The sequence below is a fragment of the Cibotium barometz genome, chromosome 50 (genome assembly GCF_041138505.1).
Source record: "Cibotium barometz isolate CiBa-2024 chromosome 50, ASM4113850v1, whole genome shotgun sequence".
In the NCBI taxonomy this organism is placed as follows: Eukaryota; Viridiplantae; Streptophyta; class Polypodiopsida; order Cyatheales; family Cibotiaceae; genus Cibotium; species Cibotium barometz.
Genome location: NC_141095.1, coordinates 33,339,308 through 33,360,679, shown reverse-complemented (window position 1 = coordinate 33,360,679; position 21,372 = coordinate 33,339,308). Strand labels below are relative to the sequence as shown.

At 40.6% G+C, this 21,372-nt stretch overlaps 1 protein-coding gene across 1 annotated transcript; it reads left to right on the top strand.

Annotated features, from left to right (window-relative positions):
- The first annotated feature begins 9,300 nt into the window (after positions 1–9,300).
- On the top strand, positions 9,301–11,553 carry LOC147610041 (uncharacterized). Its single transcript, XM_086787250.1, has 7 exons — positions 9,301–9,740; positions 9,796–9,803; positions 9,938–10,038; positions 10,124–10,255; positions 10,331–10,643; positions 11,044–11,301; positions 11,399–11,553. Exons 1-7 carry the CDS (start codon positions 9,301–9,303, stop codon positions 11,551–11,553), a joined length of 1,407 nt encoding a protein of 468 aa, XP_086643376.1.
- Positions 11,554–21,372: the final 9,819 nt, after the last annotated feature.

Sequence of the window (21,372 nt, the reverse complement as noted above, 5' to 3'; positions counted from 1 at the left end):
ACTAGTAGACCTCCTGTCATATGAGCTACCTGCCCAATCAGCATCTGTGTAGTAGCCATGTATATCCAAGCTTTTACCACTCTCATAAAGTAGACCACTAGTAGACCTCCTGTCATATGAGCTACCTGCCCAATCAGCATCTGTGTAGCCATGTATATCCAAGCTTTTACCACTCTCATAAAGTAGACCATAATGTGCAGTGGTCTTCACATATCTCATAATGCATCTCACTGCATCCAAATGTGGTTTTCTGGGGCTCTGCATAAACTGGCTTACTAGCCCCACAGTATAACTCAAATTTGGGCGTGTGCAACTTCACATTTTGCTCCAAAGGTGTACTCATAGGCTTACACCCTGTCATGCCAAATTTTGCCAACATATCCAATGCATATTGGCGCTGTACTAACCATGTACCTGCATGGTCTTTGATCACTTCAATTCCAAGAAAGTATCTCAACTCACCAAGGTCTTTCATGTCAAATTGCCCACTCAATGCTTTCTTGACATGCATCACATCTGTACCATGATCACCTGTGATAATCAAGTCATCCACATAGATGACGAGTAAAACAATCCCATGATCTGTCTTCTTCTTCAGATAGAGTGAAGAATCCGCTGTAGAAATCTAAAATCCAAGAGAGATAAGATATCTGCTCGTCTTATCACTCCAAGCACGAGGTGCTTGCTTCAAACCATATAATGCCTTTTTCAATCTGCATACATGAGTGGGATATCGTGGGTGTACATAACCTTCTGGCTATGCCATATACACTTTCTCTTGTAGATCACCATTTAGAAATGCATTTTTGACATCCATTTGATGCATTTCCCAACCATTAGCTGCAGCCATAGCAATGACTGCTCTCACTGTTCCCATCTTTGCCACTGGACTGAATGTTTCATCATAGTCCAAACCTTGGGTTTGTTTCATCATAGTCCAAACCTTGGGTTTGTGCATAACCCTTAGCTGCCAATCTTGCTTTATGTCTTTCAATGGAACCATCAGACTTGCACTTCACTTTGTAAACCCATTTACAACCAATGACATTCTTGTCCTGTGGTAATGCAACCAAGTCCCATGTGTCATTATGAACCAATGCATCCATCTCAACATCCATTGCTTTCTCCCATACATGCATGTCATATATGCATAATGCATAGCAAAATCTCCATATGTCAACCTATCAATGGGATATCTGACTCTTTGGGATCTCTGCAATGCATGCGGATCACTCTGTACACCTGTCACTCTAGCATGCGGTGACACATATCTATCCTGTCTAGCACCAGGTGTGTGTAAAATAGGTATGCCAAGTTCCTCATCCAAACTCTCTGAATTGGACGACTCATAACCTGTAATTCCAATTTCTTCAACCTTCTTCTTTCCTTTATCCATAGCATTACTCCGAGTGCTCACACTCTCATGCCTCAAACGTCCTGACCATGGACGTACAGTACTACTCTCAGCCTCTGCTGCTGGCCGCCCAGACATAGTAGTAGAACTAGAACTTGCTTGTGGCAAGTTCACATGCACATCAGCTTCAAGTGACTCAATGACACCCTCATCCTTTGCTTTGTACCAACTAGCAAGCTCATCAAACACCACATCTCGTGAGATGACAACTTGTCTAGTTTGTGGATTGTAACATTTGTATGCCTTACGATCCTGTGCATATCCAACAAATACACACTTCTCTACCTTAGGATCCAACTTCCTCCTTCTCTCATCAGGCACATGTACATAAGCTATGCATCCAAAAACTTTGAGGTGTCCAATGTCTGGCCTATAACCTGTAAGCCGCATCGCCGCATCTCTAGCATACTTCCATGAATGGCTGTTGTGTTTTGTTAAGTATATACACTGTAGTAGCACAAGCTTCTGCCCAATAATAATCTGACATGCTCTTTTCATTGAGCATTGCCCTTGCCACTCACATATGACTCTATTCTTTCTCTCAGCCACACCATTTTGCTGAGGTGTATACCTGCAAGTCAATTGTCTTCTTATACCATGCTTCCTCAAGAAATGCTCAAAAGCTTTTGAGGTGTATTCACCACCTCCATCTATCCTCAAACATTTGATCCAACAGCCATATTGCTTTTCTACAAAAGCTTTGAAATCCATAAACTTTTCCAACACTTCACTCTTCTCTCTGAGAAAGTATATCCATGCCATCCTGCTGGACCCCATACATCGCTATGTACTATCTCAAGTGGCCTGCTACTTATATTTCCTTCTCTAGGAAACCGCAACCTTGCCTGCTTTCCAAACTGATAGGCTTCACAAACATGCATATGCCCATCATACTTAAGTCTAGGAGCCCACTAACAATGCCTCTTGCCTGCATGTTCTTTAACCTTTGTATATTGACATGTCCAATCCTCTTATGCCACATCTCAATGTCCTGTACCACATTCCTGCTTTTAGAGAACATGGCTGATTTTAACATGGCTGATTTTAGAGAACATGGTTGATTTTAACTCAGGAATTCTAGCATCCAGCTTAAACAACCTGCCTTCTTTCTTGCCTTTAGCAATGACTCTACATCCATGTTTGAAATCCTCAACGAAGCAACCATGCTCGTTGAAATGAACCTGTAATCCTTGTTCCACCATTTGACCAACTGAGGCCAAGCTTTTTGTGATAGAAGGCACGCACAATACATCTGACATAGATTTTGTTTGACCATTGTGCATAACCAATGGTACACTTCCAACATGTGTAATGGCAATGCCATGCTGAGTATCATCTCCTGTTTCCACATAGCCTTTCACATCCATAGGCTTCATATGCTCAAACCATTCACCATGACAAGTCATATGGTTTGATGCTCCAGAATCCATATACCAAGTGTCATCATTCTCAGCATTTGTCATCATAGATCCAATAACATGTTTCATGGCAAACAAGTGATCTGCAGTGCCATCATTACTGCTTGATGCATAATTTCCACCACCATGTTGTGCATAATTTCCACCATAATGTCCACCACGTTGGGCTCTACCCCCTCTCAAATCATTCTGTTTGCGAAAATAATCTCTTGCCATATGACCAAATTTCCCACAATAATGGCATTCCACATCTTGCATAGATGTTTGTTGGCCTTGCCAACGTCCTCTACCACAAGGATTACCTCTACCTCTCTGGGGTGTATATCCACAACCACCTCTAGCACCATATGAAGGCTAAAAATTTTGTTGTGATGACCTGTCCTGCCATCCACGACCATTACCACCACGGCCACGTGATGCGAATATCCCCCTATCTCTAAAACCTCTTTGCGAGTAGAAAGCCTGATTTCTACCATTATCATCATGGCTAGTAGATGCATCCAAAAATGAATCACTGAGTTTGATTTCCTCAACAAGCAAGAGGGAAACCAACTCATCAAAGTCTGATAAACCTGTGCTCCGAACCGAGATGGATGTATTAAAAGATTTGTATTCCTTTGCCAAGACCACGCAAGGTAATATCCACCAAATCATCATCATGCATGGGGGCATTTATTGTTGCCAATGCATCAGCAAACTTCTTTATTTCTTGCACATAATCATGGATGCTCCTTTTATTCCACTTCACATTATGTATCTACTAAACTGAGACTTGCGAGCCGTGTCTGTATCAAACAACTTCACCAAAGTATCCCATGCATCTTTGGGATTCTCAGCATCCTATATGTGTATGAGCATAGCATCAGAAATACATATAGACAGATAATTCAACACTTTGAATGCTCTTTCTGACCATTGCTTATGAGCAATAACCTACTGTTGTGTAGGTTGTCAGGGTAGTTCAGGCTCTGGCTCAGCACCTATAATGAGATTTCAAAAACCTTTTTCCTTCAAGAAACTTTTGATCCTGTACTTCCATGCCTGGAAGTTCTTCCTATCTAGCTTTTCACCAACAATCTGTACTGGATTATCCGACATGTTTGCTCAATGCAAATACACCTTTTGCACAATTCAAAATCTCTAAACAAACCTTCCTCAGCTCAACCACACTCCAATGAATGTTCTAGGTACTCCAAAATAGTCAACAAACTTCAATTTTGATGTAGAAAATCAGCTTGTATGCATCCAAAATGAACTGTCTCACACAGTCCAAGATACCCTGATTTGATGCGCTTTCCAAGGCTCCAAATTACAATGTAGTGGTGTAATCAAGTATGCACAACTTGCATTGACACCTAAACAACCTCAATGTAGAGTATCAACACCATCTGACATGTGTACATATCAATTTTTGAAAACCCTTTCTTTGGGGGGGCCCTTTTTACGAGCGTAAAGTGGCGAGCGTGGCGAGCGAAGGAAAAAAAAAGGGCCATCATCATTGCAATATCCAAACTATGAACCTCAAGGAAGCTTGTATTTCCCTATGAATAAAGATAAAAAGTGCACATCAAAGAAAAAATTGAAATTTAAATCCATTACAAACATGACTTTAAAGAAGATCCCAAAAAGAAATACGTTATAAGTTTCATTGCAGTATGAATAAAGACAAAGGAAGCTTATATTTCCCTATGAATACAAGTAAAAAGTGCACATCAAAGAAAAATTGAAATTTAAATCTCTTAAAGTAAAAATTACATCGTCAAGCCACTAGCAGCAATGCTTGCTACAACTCATTGCAATTTGCGAACAACACCAAAAATTAAATACATTGAAGGAGTTCCAACATGGACTATGCGCAATACCAAAAAGTAAAAATTACATCATCAAGCAACTAGTCGCAAAGCTTGCTGCAACTCTCTTTTAGTGAGGGCTGCTTGGTGAATAAACTTTTGGTGATCCACATTCAAGTCCAGCTCACGCATATAAATAAAGTAAAGGTGTTTGCAAGGCATGTATCTTTTGCCTTTGCGATCCCGATTTTGAAAGTCATCGCATGTGCAAGAACATTGTAGAGGGAAATGTATTTCACCCCATCATTGGATGCCAGCCAACTCCCATGCATAGACTCCGCCAAGTTTGCTCTTGGAACAAGGTACTTTTCATCTCCCTCCATGGCCTGCATATTTGAACAAATATAAACATAAGATAAATGAATCAAAATTACAATGCAAGAGTCAACTCCATATTAGATTTTCTTACCTTGACCATGTATTCACCCCAGTGAGCTACTCTTGCATGCCACCATATTAACCATGTTTGCAAAGCTGAGATATTGGTTTTGTTAGCATGACCTTCTTGCAACCATGTCCAAAGATTGTCCAATTCCTGCTCAGCAGCCTCCTCCGATGGTGCTGCTTTCCATGCACGACATCGTGACTTGAACTCCTCTTGGCTATGAGAGGGAATGCATTTTTTTGCATGATGCTGCATGCTTTGCTCCCAATGAAAGGAGCAAGACCCCTCTCTTCCAACCATGACATTTTCAGGGCCTCCATTAAAAACTGTCCTAACTGCTCGCCAATTAGCCTGAGCCTCATCAGCCATGAATCCCTTGAAACATGCCTTCTTGTAACCCTTTTTCTCCATAACCATATTCAACAATGTCCAAAATAAAATCTGGGACTCTGTGTCCTCGACCTTAAAATCCCCTATTGCAATGGTCTGCATCTCTCGCACAAATGGATTATATACATGGCAAGCCATGGTCGTCCAGTCATGCATTCTCTTCACAAAGTCAAAGAACACCCAACCGCCACCTAACTCACCTTTAGGCCTCATTTTATTAACCAACTCTACTCCATTACCTGGTCCTTGGGTTGACATTTTAAAGACATGACACCTTTCGAAGCTTGACAACTCTATCTGCCTAGGGAATGCAATACTCTGAAAGTAATCAAACATCAATTTTGATTTGAGCTTTAGCAGAGCCTCAAAGTCACCACATGGATGTCCAAAGTCAACTTGTGTGTCTCTCCTCCAACGTGATAACCTTCTGTTGTCGAGAGAAGGTGCTAGTTTTGCCAGCAAGTCACTTAACATCTCCTTCATGTTGTTGAAAAAGACAAGATTCCATGACAATCTCCTTTGCTAGTTTTAGTTGAAAAGATCTGGGTTTACCACCAATGTCTCTAGAAACCATTCTACTAACTCTTTCATGGACATTATCCAAAATTTGTTTAGAAACACCCTCTGCAAACTGGATGCATGTGGTGGCCAATATGTATGACACCTCTAGACACCTTTCTACCTGCAATCTCATTGGGAAAACAAAGCACCAGCTTGCATGTACATTGAGCGACGCAAGTTGGATATGACTTGCAATAAAAGCACTTAAGGCTTCCGAATCCTTCTGTTGTTGAGCCCTCTGGACAAACTCTTGTTAACCGACCAGTCCAATGCTTCTCATTTTTTACTTTAGATCGTTGCAAGCCAGTGCATAAGTTGTTAAGGCATTGTAAATGGCCACCACACTTTCTGTATCTCACTACTCCCTCAAATCCAGATATGTTGCTTGTCATCTCATTTGTCCAAGTATGCCCATCCAACTTGCTTTCCATGCCAATGGTTCTTGTTGAGGGATTTGCATAGGGCAGCTCGAACATTATATTCCCATCATATCTATTAGGTAGCTCTGACACTTGTTTTATTTCATTAGCTTGCATAAAAGTGTTTCTCAATGAGTTCCTTAATGGAAGATTTCTGAGTAATTGCACTATACTGACTGTAGCATCATCGTCTTCTTGAAATGTGTCACCTGTAATCCTCTTTTCAACTTCAAGATCTGTAAAATCTTCATCTTGAGAAGGGATGCATGGCACCTTATCTCCACGAACAATAAATACCTTTCCAAACTGAAAATCCAGGTGAAACATTACTTCTTGTTCTCTAAGGTAAGATGCAAGATCAAAATACAGGCCATCATCCGGATCACCAGATACTTGGTGAAGGTGGATGGATTCCTCTGTCAGGCCAAAATGTAAAGACAATTCTCTTTTGGACACCTCAACAAATCCAGCCATTGTTACGAACTCCATCTGATTGAGACCATTCTCATCCTGAACAATTGCTTTCTCCATTGTCAAGACCTCGTCGACCTGTTAGAGGCGACACTTCTTTTATAAAGAGTGTCCTTTTTATTTTTTGTTATGAGGCAAGATCTTTAATCAAATAATTATTATAAAAGGTTAAAAATAGCTATTATTTATAATATGTAGCATAAAGAGAATATATAATCGTAAAATGCGTTAAACCCAACAAGTGTGTGTGTGTCATTCAAGCCGCCGCCTCCTTTTTAAAGAGAGTTAAAGAGAGATTCTCTAGATCCGCTTACCAGAGGGGGGTTGCGCGAGTGGTTAAAGTGAATGGGTGGGTGAGTAAAGGACCTAGGTGCAACCTAGGCTAGAGATTGATGGACGCGAGTGTGGGAGACCCTGGAAAGTGAACTCGGATTAGAGAGAGAGAGTTAGAGAGAGTTAGAGAGCCTTTTATTTGGGTAGGTGTGTGTGAGTTAGAGCGCCTTTTACTCAGGTGAGACCCTGGAAAGTGAACTCGGATTAGAGAGAGTTAGGGAGAGTTAGAGAGCCTTTAATTTGGGTAGGTGTGTGTGAGTCAGAGAGCCTTTAATTTGGGTGTGTGTGATTCGTTGCATCTCCCCCTGAGCAAGTTCGTTCATCTGCGCGCCGGAGCAAGTTCGCTCTCCCGAATATTACCTTCAGCCTATGCGCCCGAGCATTGTCTTCCGCCTCTGCGCCCGAGCAATCTCCCGAGCATTGCCTCTGCGTGGGACGAGGAGATCAGTGGGCAGCACATATGAAGCGTGGGACAAGGAGATCAGTGGGCAGCAGCAAGGTATTTCGAGTCCATTTCGCCAGCGAAATAGTGTGTGTGTGTTTGTGAGCAAGGCGAAGAATATTAGTGTGTGTGTGTGTTTGTGCGCTCGCGTCCTTCTATCATGCCCTACCGCTCATCTATGGCGTAGACAACTCATGTATGGCGGATGTAACTTAGGTGTAGAGATATGGTGGGACAACAATGCGTATAGATATGGTGATCAACCAAAAACACACACCCACACTATTTCGCCAGCGAAATAGTGTTTGTGTGTGTTTTTGTGGTAACCAAAACTCACACACACAGTATTTCGCCAGCGAAATAGTGTGTGTGAGTGTGTTTGTGTAGACAACATGCACTTTTGATGCGAGTCTCAACCTTGTGAGCCTAAACTATGGTCACTTTCCTCTCATCCTCTCATCTGATCAAGAATAAGAAAAGAACCAATAGAAACATGCATGAGCGTTGGAGGGATAGCTGATAGCTCATGAGGGCAAGTAGGGGCAAGATATGGCACAAGAGCAGTAAATTACAAATTACAGACGGATCAAAAACACGCACCCACACTATTTCGCCAGCGAAATAGTGTTTGTGTGTGTTTTTGTGGTAACGAAAACTCACACACCCACACTATTTTGCCAGCGAAATAGTGTGTGTGAGTGTGTTTGTGCGCTCGCATTTTCGTCCCGAGGCAATAGAGGTGTGGCGGATCCAAATTACAGACAATCAAAAACACACACCCACACTATTTCGCCAGCGAAATAGTGTTTGTGTGTGTTTTTGTGGTAGCCAAAACTCATACACACTATTTCACCTTTTCATAGTTGCAGGATTATGTCGTGATGGCCAAGCTCAGAAGATTATCAAAAACACACACACACACTCATTGCAGATTATCAAAAACACACACACACACTATTTCGCCAGCGAAATAGTGTTTGTGTGTGTTTTTGTGGTAACTAAAACACACACATATACTATTTCGCCAGCGAAATAGTGTATGTACACGTGTGTTCTTGTGAGCATACCTATCTATCCTCCACTCAATGCAATGTGGAAACCTTCCCAACTTGGAGTACACATCCATCCTTTTTGCCTCGTTTTGGTTAATTGAGGTGCATGAATGCCTTGAAATTTGTGAATTTGTCTTATGCAACTCTGAATGCATGTAATGTCAAGTGTTTTTCCATCCTTATGTATTTCGCTGGCGAAATAGTGTTGCAAAGAACAATGTCTTGTATAATCACTTGCTCTTAATGTCTTTTGTAGTCACCTGCTCTTGGAAAAAGGAAGACATCAACGGCCAAGAATGTGGGAAGAAAGCGAAAATCTCCACCTAGTGATGGCAGTGAAAAGAACATTGAAATGGCAGAGAGTGGTCAAGGGAGTCACATTCAAAAGGAAGTTAGCAAAGAAGCTAGAGACAAAGTTCTAACTGAGCCTTTCATACCGATTCAACAACAGGTTGATGCTTCTAGTGACAAGGATGAGAAAGATGTGGATGATCTTATTCCACAATCCATCATCAAGCCACATGGGTCTGAGTTCATAGACAGCTTGGCACTTAATCAGGGTTCCATGCCTCCATTGATCCCTTTGTGTAGATGCTTGGTCAACGAGAGGGTGCGAGAGCTTCGAAAAGATCTCTCATTGTTAAAGAAGGTTTTTGAAGAGGAAGGATATTTGATGATGAAAGGTATGTTTGTTCTCTCCATAAATCTACCAGATGGCAGCACAAAGGATGTGAATGAAGATATCATGAAGACATGGGACAAAAACTGGCAGCTTATCAATGAAGAGTTTGAGGAGGAGATTGCATCTAAAGATGAGTGGTCTATGTTAAGTGGAAAGATGTTTTATGTTTGGGAGGGAAATCACAGGACCGCTTCTTGGCTTGAGAGCATCAAGGAGATGTATCGTAATGATAAGAAGAGACATGTTCGAGTTATGGCGCAATTCATTGTGCCTAATCAACAAGATGAGATGAGGCTTATCGCTACACTTCAAAGAATAAACATGTGAGTATTACACATTTTGTATATTCAACATTGTATTTATGGTTGTTTTGATTAGTTCTTATGGTTGTTTCTATTTATTTCATGAAGAATGAATGAAGAGGCTATTGTAAAGACAAACCTCAAAGATTACTTATTCCATACAAGCACGGTTTGCTCTCTTGATCCATCTAATTTCACTGACTCCTTCACGGAAGAAGATAAGAGGTCAATGGAGAAGGCCAGGTCTAGGGAGGCACAATCTGGAAGGCGAGTTTGGTATCCTCTCACTCAAGCTATTCTTGGACCCATTGTATATGGGGTAAGTACTTAATAAAGGTGGTTAAGAATGTTACTTTGCTATCTTTGTCATTAAGTGTTTTTTTAATGGCTGTTATTTTTTGAAGAATAAATGGAAATCAGATTTAGAATTGGCAATTAAGAAGATTCCCTCAAGCTTGGCAAAGGATGAGCGTATTAAGGCTGAGACACTAGCTAGGAGGAGTGTCGTTAAATCCTATAATAGAAGGATGACACGGGTTTGTATCTTCTGCTTTTGTTTCTTTGGCATCACAAGCATTTCTTCTTCTAATTCTTTTCTGTTGGTGGCACAGAATCTTTCGGTGGTAAATCCATCTAATTCAGAGGAGTGGTTCAATGTATTATGGAAGCTGCCCTTTGAGGATGAGAAGTTTAAGATCTCAATTGAGAAACTTTATGCCATTTCTAGTGCTGCTTGTTCCCAAAATCTCAAGCTCAAAATGTTAAAGATGTTAGGTGCAGATGAGAACTTTCGACAGAGCTATGGTATGCCACTTGGAGATCACCACTACATTCCTTGGCTTGCAAAGGAGGTTTGGATGGATCAGGTATTGGAGGATGCCACACGGCTTCTACACCAAGTGGTAGATTCTACTCAGGGGGTGAATAAGGTGGAGCTACCTGCCGATGTGCACATAGAGACTTTACTTTGCAGATATTGTAAACCGTTATAGAGGAGTGCTGTTTTATGAACTCCAGAAAGAGATGAGTGTGGCAACTCCGTCGGCCAAGCATGTGGATCTGAAAAACTCCTCAAGACGGTTGGTTTATAGGTAATTCTCTTTTTGCATTGTTTCTTGAAATCTTATGAACCGTGTTTATTTTTTAGTTGATTTATTATATCTCTTTTGTAGGTTTTTAATGCATCTAATAGCCAAGAAAACAATCAATGGTCTGCTTGACATATGCAAGGCTTGGGTTGTGATTTCTCCTCCAACCTATAGTATGTATACCTCTTCCATCTTTCGTGAAGGTAAAGATCCTAATGGAGTCTTTATCTTGACGGATTGGGAGAGAAAGCATTGCCCTTGGTGGATTGACATGAAGAAAGGAGAGTGCCTAGAGGAGGAGAAGGAGAGATACCTTCAACATTTAAAAGGAGAATGCAAATCTGATTCTGGGTCATCAGGCGAGATGTCAGAGGAGCAAAGGAAGAAAATGGAGGCAGAGTTGAAATCTATCAAAGAGAGAGAAGAGCTAGAGATGCATGCTTTGGGAAAAAACAAGGGGCGTCCCTCTCAAAAAAAGGGAGATGTAATAAAAGGTAACATTGGGTTCTTCTGGATTGTATTTAAATATTTATTTTTAATGGTTTTCTGGATTTTATTAATTTGTTTTTTTGTTGGACATACTATCTATAGACACCCGTAATTTGGAGAGTCCTATAGCACACAAGACAAGTACCAAGGGAGCTATGGTGTATGCTCCACTTTCTAGCTTTTTGTTCGTGGAGAAGCATGGAGTCAAAAATCATTCCAAGGCTTGGAAAAGAGTTTGCATCCGGAAACTTCAATGACAGGTTTGCTTTTATGAGGGAGTTTTATGTGCGTTCCAAAGATGAGAAATTCCAAGCCCAGTAGTTGGAGTGTTGACCTTACTTTCATTGATCTTCCTACTGGTAAAACTTTTTTAATGTATACTCCTTTTTTGTGATGGTGTTTGTGTAAAAGGAACTTGCTGACATACATGATTAATATGCAGGTTTGCCTATTCATGGGTTTCAAGGTATTCCACAATGGAATGTCCTTACAGATGACCACATGAAGTTCTCTCTATTGGCGGCATCATGTGTTATGGATGATATGGGATGGGTCTTAGTGTTTTGCTTGAGTTCTTCTCTTGTTTATGTGGAGCGCTTTGCAAAGCGTACAGGCTTGGAGCTAGGTTTCAGATGGATTATGGAGAGCTCTGAGTCATTATCTCTGCTACAAAAGCATGGACATATGCAAAAGGTTTAAGTCTATTCACTTGAATGTTAATTCTTGCTATTTGTCATCTAATATTGTGTTGTTTTTTCTTTGTTGCCTGTATAGGTGAATGTATTTTATGCTTTGGCATTCCACAAGAGGGGAAAGGATCCTCCTTTCAATAGTGAGAGTGCATTAAAGGTTGAATGACACTTTCAGTACTTATTAGGAGTGCATTGAATTTAAATGATTGGAGGTTACTTTTGAATGTGATCACTTAATACTATGTGTATTTCAATTTGTAGGTGGGAAATATTTTGCAGCAGGACCTCTCTTGTGAGATTATTGGTCATTACTTACCTTCAAGCAATAGAGCACGACGTGGTGGAAAAAGTGGTAGTTGGCGAGGGATTCTAGAGAGGAGTCCCTCTCATATGCTTATGTTTACTGAGGCTCTTTGCCCACGAACAGGTACAATATTGGAGTTGGGGGCTGGGACAGGGCCTATATTAAAGGCATCTATGCACACCGGTCGTGGTTGCTTGGTCATTGATAATGATGAGGAGATATGCAAGGATTACCTTTCACCATATATAGAGGAGATCTATGGCACAAAAAAGGTGGCAGACCTTGGAGAAAGTGACACATCCTCTGGTGATTATGAAGTGTATGATGCACCATCCGACTAGTAAGTAAAACATGCATGTCTTTCTATTACATTTTTCTTTTCTCTTTTTCTTTGATGTTGTCATGGAAGTTTAAAGTGAGTTACCATGTTATGCAGAGGCAATGGCAATACACATGACAAGCACCACTGTGGATGATCGATCATTGGGACGGGAGAAACGTAGGAGAAGGTGTATTTTTCTTGATGATGAAGCAAATGAGAAGTAGTCTTTTGCATAGCGCTATTTTTGGATTATGTGGATTCATGCTTTCCTGTCCCCCCACACAGACTCATAGCTTCATTTTTTGAGCTTGATAGATGATGTATTACTTGACTCTTGTATTAGGTGGATTGCAGGTCTATGTCATAAAGGATTCACAAGCCATTCTCTTGTTTTGTTGGTACTTTTTGTAGCTTGATGATTAATGTTTTTCTGTAGCTTCATAAGATACATGAGTATGTTTGAGGCTAGAGATGTTAGAACCCTGAAATCGTGCACATCGCATGAATTTGGTTCTCACTTGAACTAAAGAACAATGAACCTTCTTGTTGGCAACTTAGATGATTTAATATCACATTCATGGACCTTTACGTAGACTCACAAATTGGACTACCCTCTTTTTGAAGCTTCTTGTTTGTGCCACCTTACACTTTCTTATTGTCTTAAATACATATGACCTTAATTATTGATAGATGATGTCTTCTTCTTAAATTCAAACCCTCCTTATCATTCATAGTAAAACTCAGCTTTTATCTTCTCATGAAGGAGCACTTCTTGAGTTTGGATATATGCAAGCTTTATGCATAAGTCTACCTATATGTGTGAGTAAGGTGTATATGTGAGATCCCATGTATCTAAGAATATTTAAAATGATGCTTTGGACAATCTTTAACAAACTAACCTTGTTGCATTCCAGTTCTATGTCATGACATGCCATTTTGCATTCTTCTTTATTGTTATTAAACAACTCCAAGCAGCCAACCAGTTAAAGCATATTCTTGTGGCTCCTCTTTCAGGAGGTATTGTATTTCATAGGGAAATAAGGTTTTATTATTATCTCGGAATTGTTGCTCATAAAATACCCTTGCTCGCAACGCTCATTGGTTTACGCTCATTGTATTGACGCACCCCTTTCATGCCATGCTTGTGGAGCTTGTTTCAGCCCATACAAGACCTTACGAAGCTTACATACATATTCTGGATGACCTGTATCCTCAAAACTTGGTGGCTGATCCATATACACCTCTTCTTGAAAGTCACTATGCAAGAATGCATTTTTTACATCCATCTGATGTAAAAACCTGTATCCTCAAAACTTGGTGGCTGATCCATATACACCTCTTCTTGAAAGTCACTATGCAAGAATGCATTTTTTACATCCATCTGATGTAAAAACCAGCCTTTAGCTATAGCCACCATAATCACAACTCTCATAGTCACCATCCTTGCAACTGGGAGAAATGTATCCTCATAATCAATCCCATGTGTCTGCGCATATCCTTTGGCTACCAATCCCATGTGTCTGCGCATATCCTTTGGCTACCAATCTAGCCTTGTAATTGCTTATGCTACCATCACTATTATGTTTCACCTTATACACCCACTTATTACAGCCAATAGCTTTTTTGCCTTCAGGCAATGGCACCAACTCCCAAGTCTCATATTTACATACAATGCATCCATCTCCTCATCCATAGCTTTTGCCCAACACACATTTCCAATAGCCTCATCATCAAAACATGTGGGTTCTACAACATGCACAACATTTTTCATGTACGCATAGTGATGTGCAACATAACCATCATAAGTCAACCTCTTCACAAGATTTTTGACTCTTCCAGATCTTCGTAACTTTGCATTCATGGCTTCCATAGCCTTCTTCACACTAGGTATTCTCATTGTTGGAATCCCAAGCTCCTCATCAAGGCTCATCTCCGAGCCACCTCCATCAACAAGAGAATGCCCTGCAACAATATCAAACATACCAAGGGGCTCAACCACTTTCTCTTTGCCTTTATGTGATGTACCAAATACATTTTTAGGACTGGTATTCTGATGCAGCCTGCCACTCCATGGCCTATCAACAGAACCACTAGATGAGGACTCTCCTAGTCCACTCAATGACTGTGATTGCTGACTTGCATTCTATGCAACCACATTTCCACTTGCATTCTGTGCAACCACATTTCCACTTCCACTCAATGACTGTGATTGCTGACTTGCATTCTATGCAACCACATTTCCACTTGCATTCTGTGCAACCACATCATCTCATCAAATACAACATCCTTGCTTACTCTCAATTCACATGTAGCAAGGTTATAACATCTATATCCCTTTTGCTTGAGAGAATACCCAATAAACACACATTTTTTTACCTTTGGATCCAGCTTGGTACGTAACTCATCTGGCACATGCACATATACAATACATCCAAAAACTTTCAAGTGAGACAAATGAGGCTTCCTGCCAGTAAACCTCTCCTCTGGCATTACATCATGTAGGGCTGCAGTAGGAGTCGTGTTCATGATATAAAATGTTATAGACAAAGCCTCAGCCCAATAGCTATGCGGTATATTATTCTTTGCCATCAATGCTCGTGCTATCTTTGCAATGTGCCTGTTTTTCCACTCAGCAACCCCATTTTGTTGCGGAGTGTACCTACATGTAAATTTTCTCTGAATGCTATTCTTTTGCAAGGACTCAGAGAACTCATTGGAGAAGTATTCTCCCCCTCCATCTAACCTTAGGCACTTCACATGCTTTCTAAAAATGAGTGAACACTTCACTCTTCTTCTTCATGAAATACACCCACACTTTCCTTTTGTGGTCATCAATGAATGTTACATAGTAGTACTTGCAGCCACCCATAGACATAGTATTCGCAGTACCCCATACATCTGAATGCACAACATCTTCCTGCTCACATTTCTATCATGTGGAAATACATGTTTTGTTTGCTTTCCAAATTGACATACTTCAAAAACTTTTTGCATACCTTCAACTTTAAACTTAGGCATCCCTGTCACAATTTCTTTAGTCTGCATAGAATTCATTCTTTGCACATTTACATGCCCAATTCTCTTATGCCAAATGTTTATATCTGTAACAACTCCTCCTGAACCATTTGCAAACATTGCAGCACTCACTTTAGGCATATTTACATTCAATGTAAACATTCTACCCACTCTGTGGCCTTTTTCAACCAACCTGCACTTATCTTTAAAGTCTTCTACATAATAGCCATCAGGGTTAAACTGAACCTACAAACCTTGCTCCATTATTTGGCCAATAGAAACTAGATTCTTTGTAATGTTTGTAACATGAAGTACATCTACAAGGTATTTCACCTTACCATCCTGCATAGACAATGGCACAACCCCAACATGGGCAATCAGATGAGTAGTGTCTTCCCCTGTTTTAACAAAACTTGGTCTTTTAAGACTCTTCATTTCCTTGAACCACTCGCCATGACTTGTCAAAACTTGGTTCAAAGCACCTGAATCAACATACCATCCATCATCTTTACATGTCATCTTTACATGCTGCTACATCATTTCCAGACACAGCATTAACCACATATTGCATAACAAACAACCTCTCATTATCATTATTATTTCTGCTAGAGGATGCATAGTTATTTCGTTGCACCTTTCCATTTTGCATGTCACTCTACTTCTTATAGCAATCTGCTTGCACATGCCCACACTTACCACAGTAAAAACAGCCTCGTGTATCATTATGCTACCTTTTAAGACTTGGCTAACCCATTCTATCTGTCCAATCACTTTGTGGATGTTCAAACGTACTCATACTAAGTTTGGTGTGCAACTTTTGAGCACTTATTTCCAAAAATGTCTTGTAAACTTTGTATCTTGGTCGCTTATCATATCTGTCGGTAATCCATACAATCTGTATAGATGATGGATAAACACTCTAGTCAATTCTAACGTTTTTACTTCTTTTTAGTTAGTATAAATTGTACCAACTTGGTTAACCTATACACTACTACCCACACTTAATCATGCCCTCTAGTTGTTCGGGGTAGTCCCACTACTATGAAATCCATAGAAATACTTTCCCACTTACCCTCATGTATTTATAGTGATTGTAATATTCCACCTACTTTTAGGCACTCAACTTTATTGACTTGGCACTTTGGGAACTTTATAACATAATTCTTGATGTCCTTCTTTAAACCTACCCAATAAAACTATCTTTTAACAAGTGCATAGGACTTAGAAACTCTCGGGTGCCCCCCACTTGGATTGTCATGACATTCTAGTAAAATATTATCATGAATATTTTATTCTTTGGGTACATAAATGCGACCTTTATATAACAAGTACCCATTATCGATGGAAAAATTTTTCAACAATCTTTTTCACTTAATTGACCCTTCTTTAAGTGATTCCTTTGAACCACTATCTTTTTTAAGTGATATATTTTTATCACTAGTAGCTTCATTTTCTTTACTCTCTATTTGAGAGTTATTTTTTTAAATCAAGGAATTCCAAACTACTTGATAGCTAGGGTCATTAGTACATTTTCCTTTTAAGTGAGTTAGCAACTCACTTTCTTCTTGAGTAAAACTTAACTAATTTATCATGGGTGCTCGACTACCACCATGACATTAAATCCCCCTTTTCTATATGTGATTTGAAAATTAAACTCTTGTAGGATTTTAGCCCATCTAGCCTAGATACAATGGAGTTACTAAGCAAAAAAACAGACACATTACAGAGATTGCACGAGCATTCATGGCTGAGAAGAATATGCCACATAGCTATTGGCCTGAGGCTATGTCTACAGCAGTTTATATCATGAACAGGACTCCTACTGCAGCCATACATGATGTAACACCAAAGGAGAAGTTTACTGGCAAGAAGGCAAGGAAATAAACTCAAATATGAGAAGAGGACCTTTATAATGCTATTGCTGCTGTGGTGGGCCACATTGAGTAGCCGAGTGTCCAAACAAGAATATGAATCATACACACCAACGACAACAAGTGGTGACCACGCCTAATGACATACCAGTGCTGCTCACCCACACTAAATGTGGAATTGATCATTTGATCAAAGATTGTCCCTACCAAGCAATGCCAATTACCACCACGACCTCTTTGAATCCCCTTTCCTCTAAAACTGGCCTCTTCCACCTGTATGTTGTTGTTGTGAATCCTGAGACTGCTGCTACTGACCATAATTCTGATTACCTATTCGGCCACCACCTTGGCCACGTCCATGACCTCTACTTCATCCCCTACCGAAACTTGTGTAGAAGGCCTGCTACTCTGAACTATTTTTGTTTTGTGAAGACTATTGATCTTCACCCAAGTTCTTCTCCTCGATGATCAACATTGACACCAGATCTGTGAAGTTGGGAATGTTCTCGTGAGTTTGAATAGACGTCTTGAACACCTTGTATTGTGGCCCGAGACCATGTAGACACACTTCCACCTTCTTATCATCATCATCCATAGAAACACCAATTGATGCAAGGGATTCCACAATGCCCTTGATCTTCAAAGCATAATCATTCATAGACATATTCTTGTTCTCCACAATATGAAGCTCATTCTTCAATGAATCTTTCCTGCCTTGGTGTTGGATTCATGACAGCTTCACCAAGGTTTCCCATGGCTCCTTATTAGGTGACTTGGCATCTTGTATATGCCCAATCATTGTGTCTTGTATGCTGATAGAAATCCAATACATGACTTTCCTGGCTCCTTGACTCCACTCCTTGAACTCTTTTATATCTGTAGTAGCAGTTGGATTAATCTCCGCCGATATCTCCAGTGCCTCCTCATGTTAACCTTCAAAATGTAGTCCCCGTAACCTTTTCCCATCAGGAAATTTGTCAATCTAACCCTCCATGGAAGTTATTCTTGTCAAGCTTCTCTGCAACAATCTGGTTTATTCCATCATTTGACATCTTTTGTGCAACACAAATTTACCCACTCTTTCTTGACCTGCACAAACTGTTGTATTCTCTATAGAGCAGCGGTACTAAACTACACCCAAACTATCACAACTAGTGACCTTACTTTGCATACATACACCCAATGGAAACTTTGAGACCTCTTTGCAGCATACACAGTGCCTGCACAACCTCTACCCACTCTTCTTAGCGTGTTCAAATTATGGACTACTTGTATATACTCTATTATGTGTATTAGTCACTTTATCTTCTTTGTAGACCTCTTTTGTTGAGTGAAGAAGAAGAAGAAATTTTCAGCCTCTCACCTTGTGTGTTCTCTTCTAGGGTTTGTGTTAGTGTGCGTGCTTGCAAGAGCTCAAGCTCTCTTTCTCCTCTATATCTTTTCATGGTATCAGAGCGTGGTTCATACTAAGGGCTAAGTGGCAAGCAAGAGAAGCATAGGAATTGGTACGAGGGTTCTTGCAAGAGCTCAAGCTCTCTTTCTCCTCTATATCTTTTTATATCTTTTCATGGTATCAGAGCGTGGTTCATACTAAGGGCTAAGTGGCAAGCAAGAGAAGCATAGGAATTGGTACGAGGGTAAGAGCTTCAGTTACTCTTCCCCCTTTGTATTGGCTACCACACCCTTATCGGAAGCTCTTCGAGAAGCATCGGCAAACGAACTCCGATTGAGGAGCTTTCTTCATGGGGCAAAAGCTACGGGGTAACTATATTGTTTGTTGGACGAACATTTTTGGACTGAAAACGCATTTTGGGCACGTCTGGACCTCCGTTTTTCAGTTCGCAGGCGTTTGCAAGAACTCTGTTTTTGGAACTGCAGGAAGGGCGATATATAGAAGATCTACTAGTGGCTTCATGTTTTCTTTGGGGAGTGCTGCTGTGACTTGGAGCAGCAAGAAGTAGCCTATGGTTGCTCTATCCAGTACAGAGGCCGAGTACAGAGGTGCTGCTATGGCAGCATGTGAGGTAGCTTGGTTGAGAAAGCTACTTGCAGATTTGGGTCTATCAGGGGATATACAAGTTGTCATTTTCTGTGACAACATTAGCAGTATACAATTGGCCAGGAACCTAGTTTTTCATGCTCGCATGAAGCATATAGAGGTCCACTACCATTTTGTCAGAGAGAAGGTTTCGGCAGGAGACGTTGACCTTGTTTATGTCAGCACACAGGATCAGGTCGCTGACATCTTTACCAAAGCATTGGGTACCAAGAAGCTCTGCAGATTCAGGGCTTCGCTTGGTGTATATGAGATGGAGTTGAGCTCGAGGGGGAGTGTTGAGATATCGAGCTCATCTAGTGAGGCGGTGGACACTGATGACCCGCCTGGGGGATAGGCCCCACACTTACACCACTGGCATGGTTGGTGAGATCATGGGTGATATGCGGCCAGTGAGATGACAGCCTGTGTGACAGCCTGTGTGACAGGCTGTGTGACAGCCATTCTAGACACTGGCATAGTTATAGCGCCAGCTCATTTAGTTGGGTGGTTCACACTGTAGAGAACCCTAGTATGTATTTGGTTGAGTACCCTTTCATAGTTGTGTACTCTTATCTTTGTATATGGTGTGTTGAGTGTTGTGTGAAGAAGAAGATTTTCAGCCTCTCACCTTGTGTGTTCTCTTTTAGGGTTTTGTGAGTGTGTGTGTGTGCTTGCAAGAGCTCAAGCTCTCTTCTCCCCTGCATCTTTTCAGAATGAATGGATGGATGTGGATAGATGTGAATGTGAATGAATGAATGGATGTGGATGAATGTGATGAGCTGGTGGATCCCATGATCGCATCAAGCAAGCCATCAGTGCATCTAGCATATCTGATGAAATATCTAATTAACAAATCCAACTGCAAGCTACCATAGGAGAACAATTAAAATGCTCGTTTCTCATGGGTAAGTGGTTAGTAGATGAATGTAAGCAAGCTAGGTTCCGAAGTCGTAGGAGCTCTAGGCAGAAGTACTTGTGATAATGCTAATTAGGATAACAACATTTCCTCGAAATGTTGTAGATAGCCAAGGCACACGTGTGCTCAACAGAAGTGTAATAAGTGTAATAGACAGGCTCCAGCAGAGCAGCCGAAGTCATCATGAAATCATGAAGATAATGTAGAAAATGCCAAGCTTAGCATGCCTCGGAGACCATGCAGAAACCTTATCTTAGCATATTCTCTACATATTCACACACAATTCAGTACCAAACTATAGTAACAGTTATCGCCATGAACACTCAAGTGGTGTAGGAAGTAAAATTGTTAAGAAGATGAAGATGCAGAGAATGATAAGGACGGAGAAATTGATGTAGATGAAGATGAAGAGGATGAGGCAGATGAAGAGCGCACTCTAAAGTAGAAGTGGTGGGACTAACTCACGATGTAAACATAGCATACACATACACATACACATAGTTGCCTTGCATTCATTGTAGTCTTTGTTGTAGATTTTTAGGTGTCATTATTGAAAAAATGAGTTCTTTGTGCATTATGGTCCTTGGCTAACAATGCCACAGTCTTGTAAAGTAGATCTGTCTATGGTATAGTAGCTGGTGGTTTGTAACATGCTTCTTCACTTGCTATTAGTCAAATATGAGCTCTTAGATATATATATTAATGAAAGCCCTTTTGGGTTTGATTCCAGGGTTACTTAGGGGTATCTCAACTTACCCTTGTCGAATATTATTGTAAAATTTTCATGATAAAAACTTGCAATTAGGATCATGTTGCCTTCGGAGAAGTTGGGTTCTTGCTTTTGCAACATGCAATTTTTGGGATGTCATGAATCATAAGTTGGGTTTCACCAGCGGCGGCTGTGTAGAAGTTGTGGTG

Coding starts and splice junctions, on each gene's coding strand:
- LOC147610041 (XM_086787250.1), top strand. CDS start 9,301: ATGCCTCCATTGATCCCTTTGTGTAGATGCTTGGTCAACGAGAGGGTG. Junction 10,039..10,123: donor TTGGACCCATTGTATATGGG/GTAAGTACTTAA, acceptor TATTTTTTGAAG/AATAAATGGAAATCAGATTT. Junction 10,644..11,043: donor AGATTCTACTCAGGGGGTGA/ATAAGGTGGAGC, acceptor TTATCTTGACGG/ATTGGGAGAGAAAGCATTGC.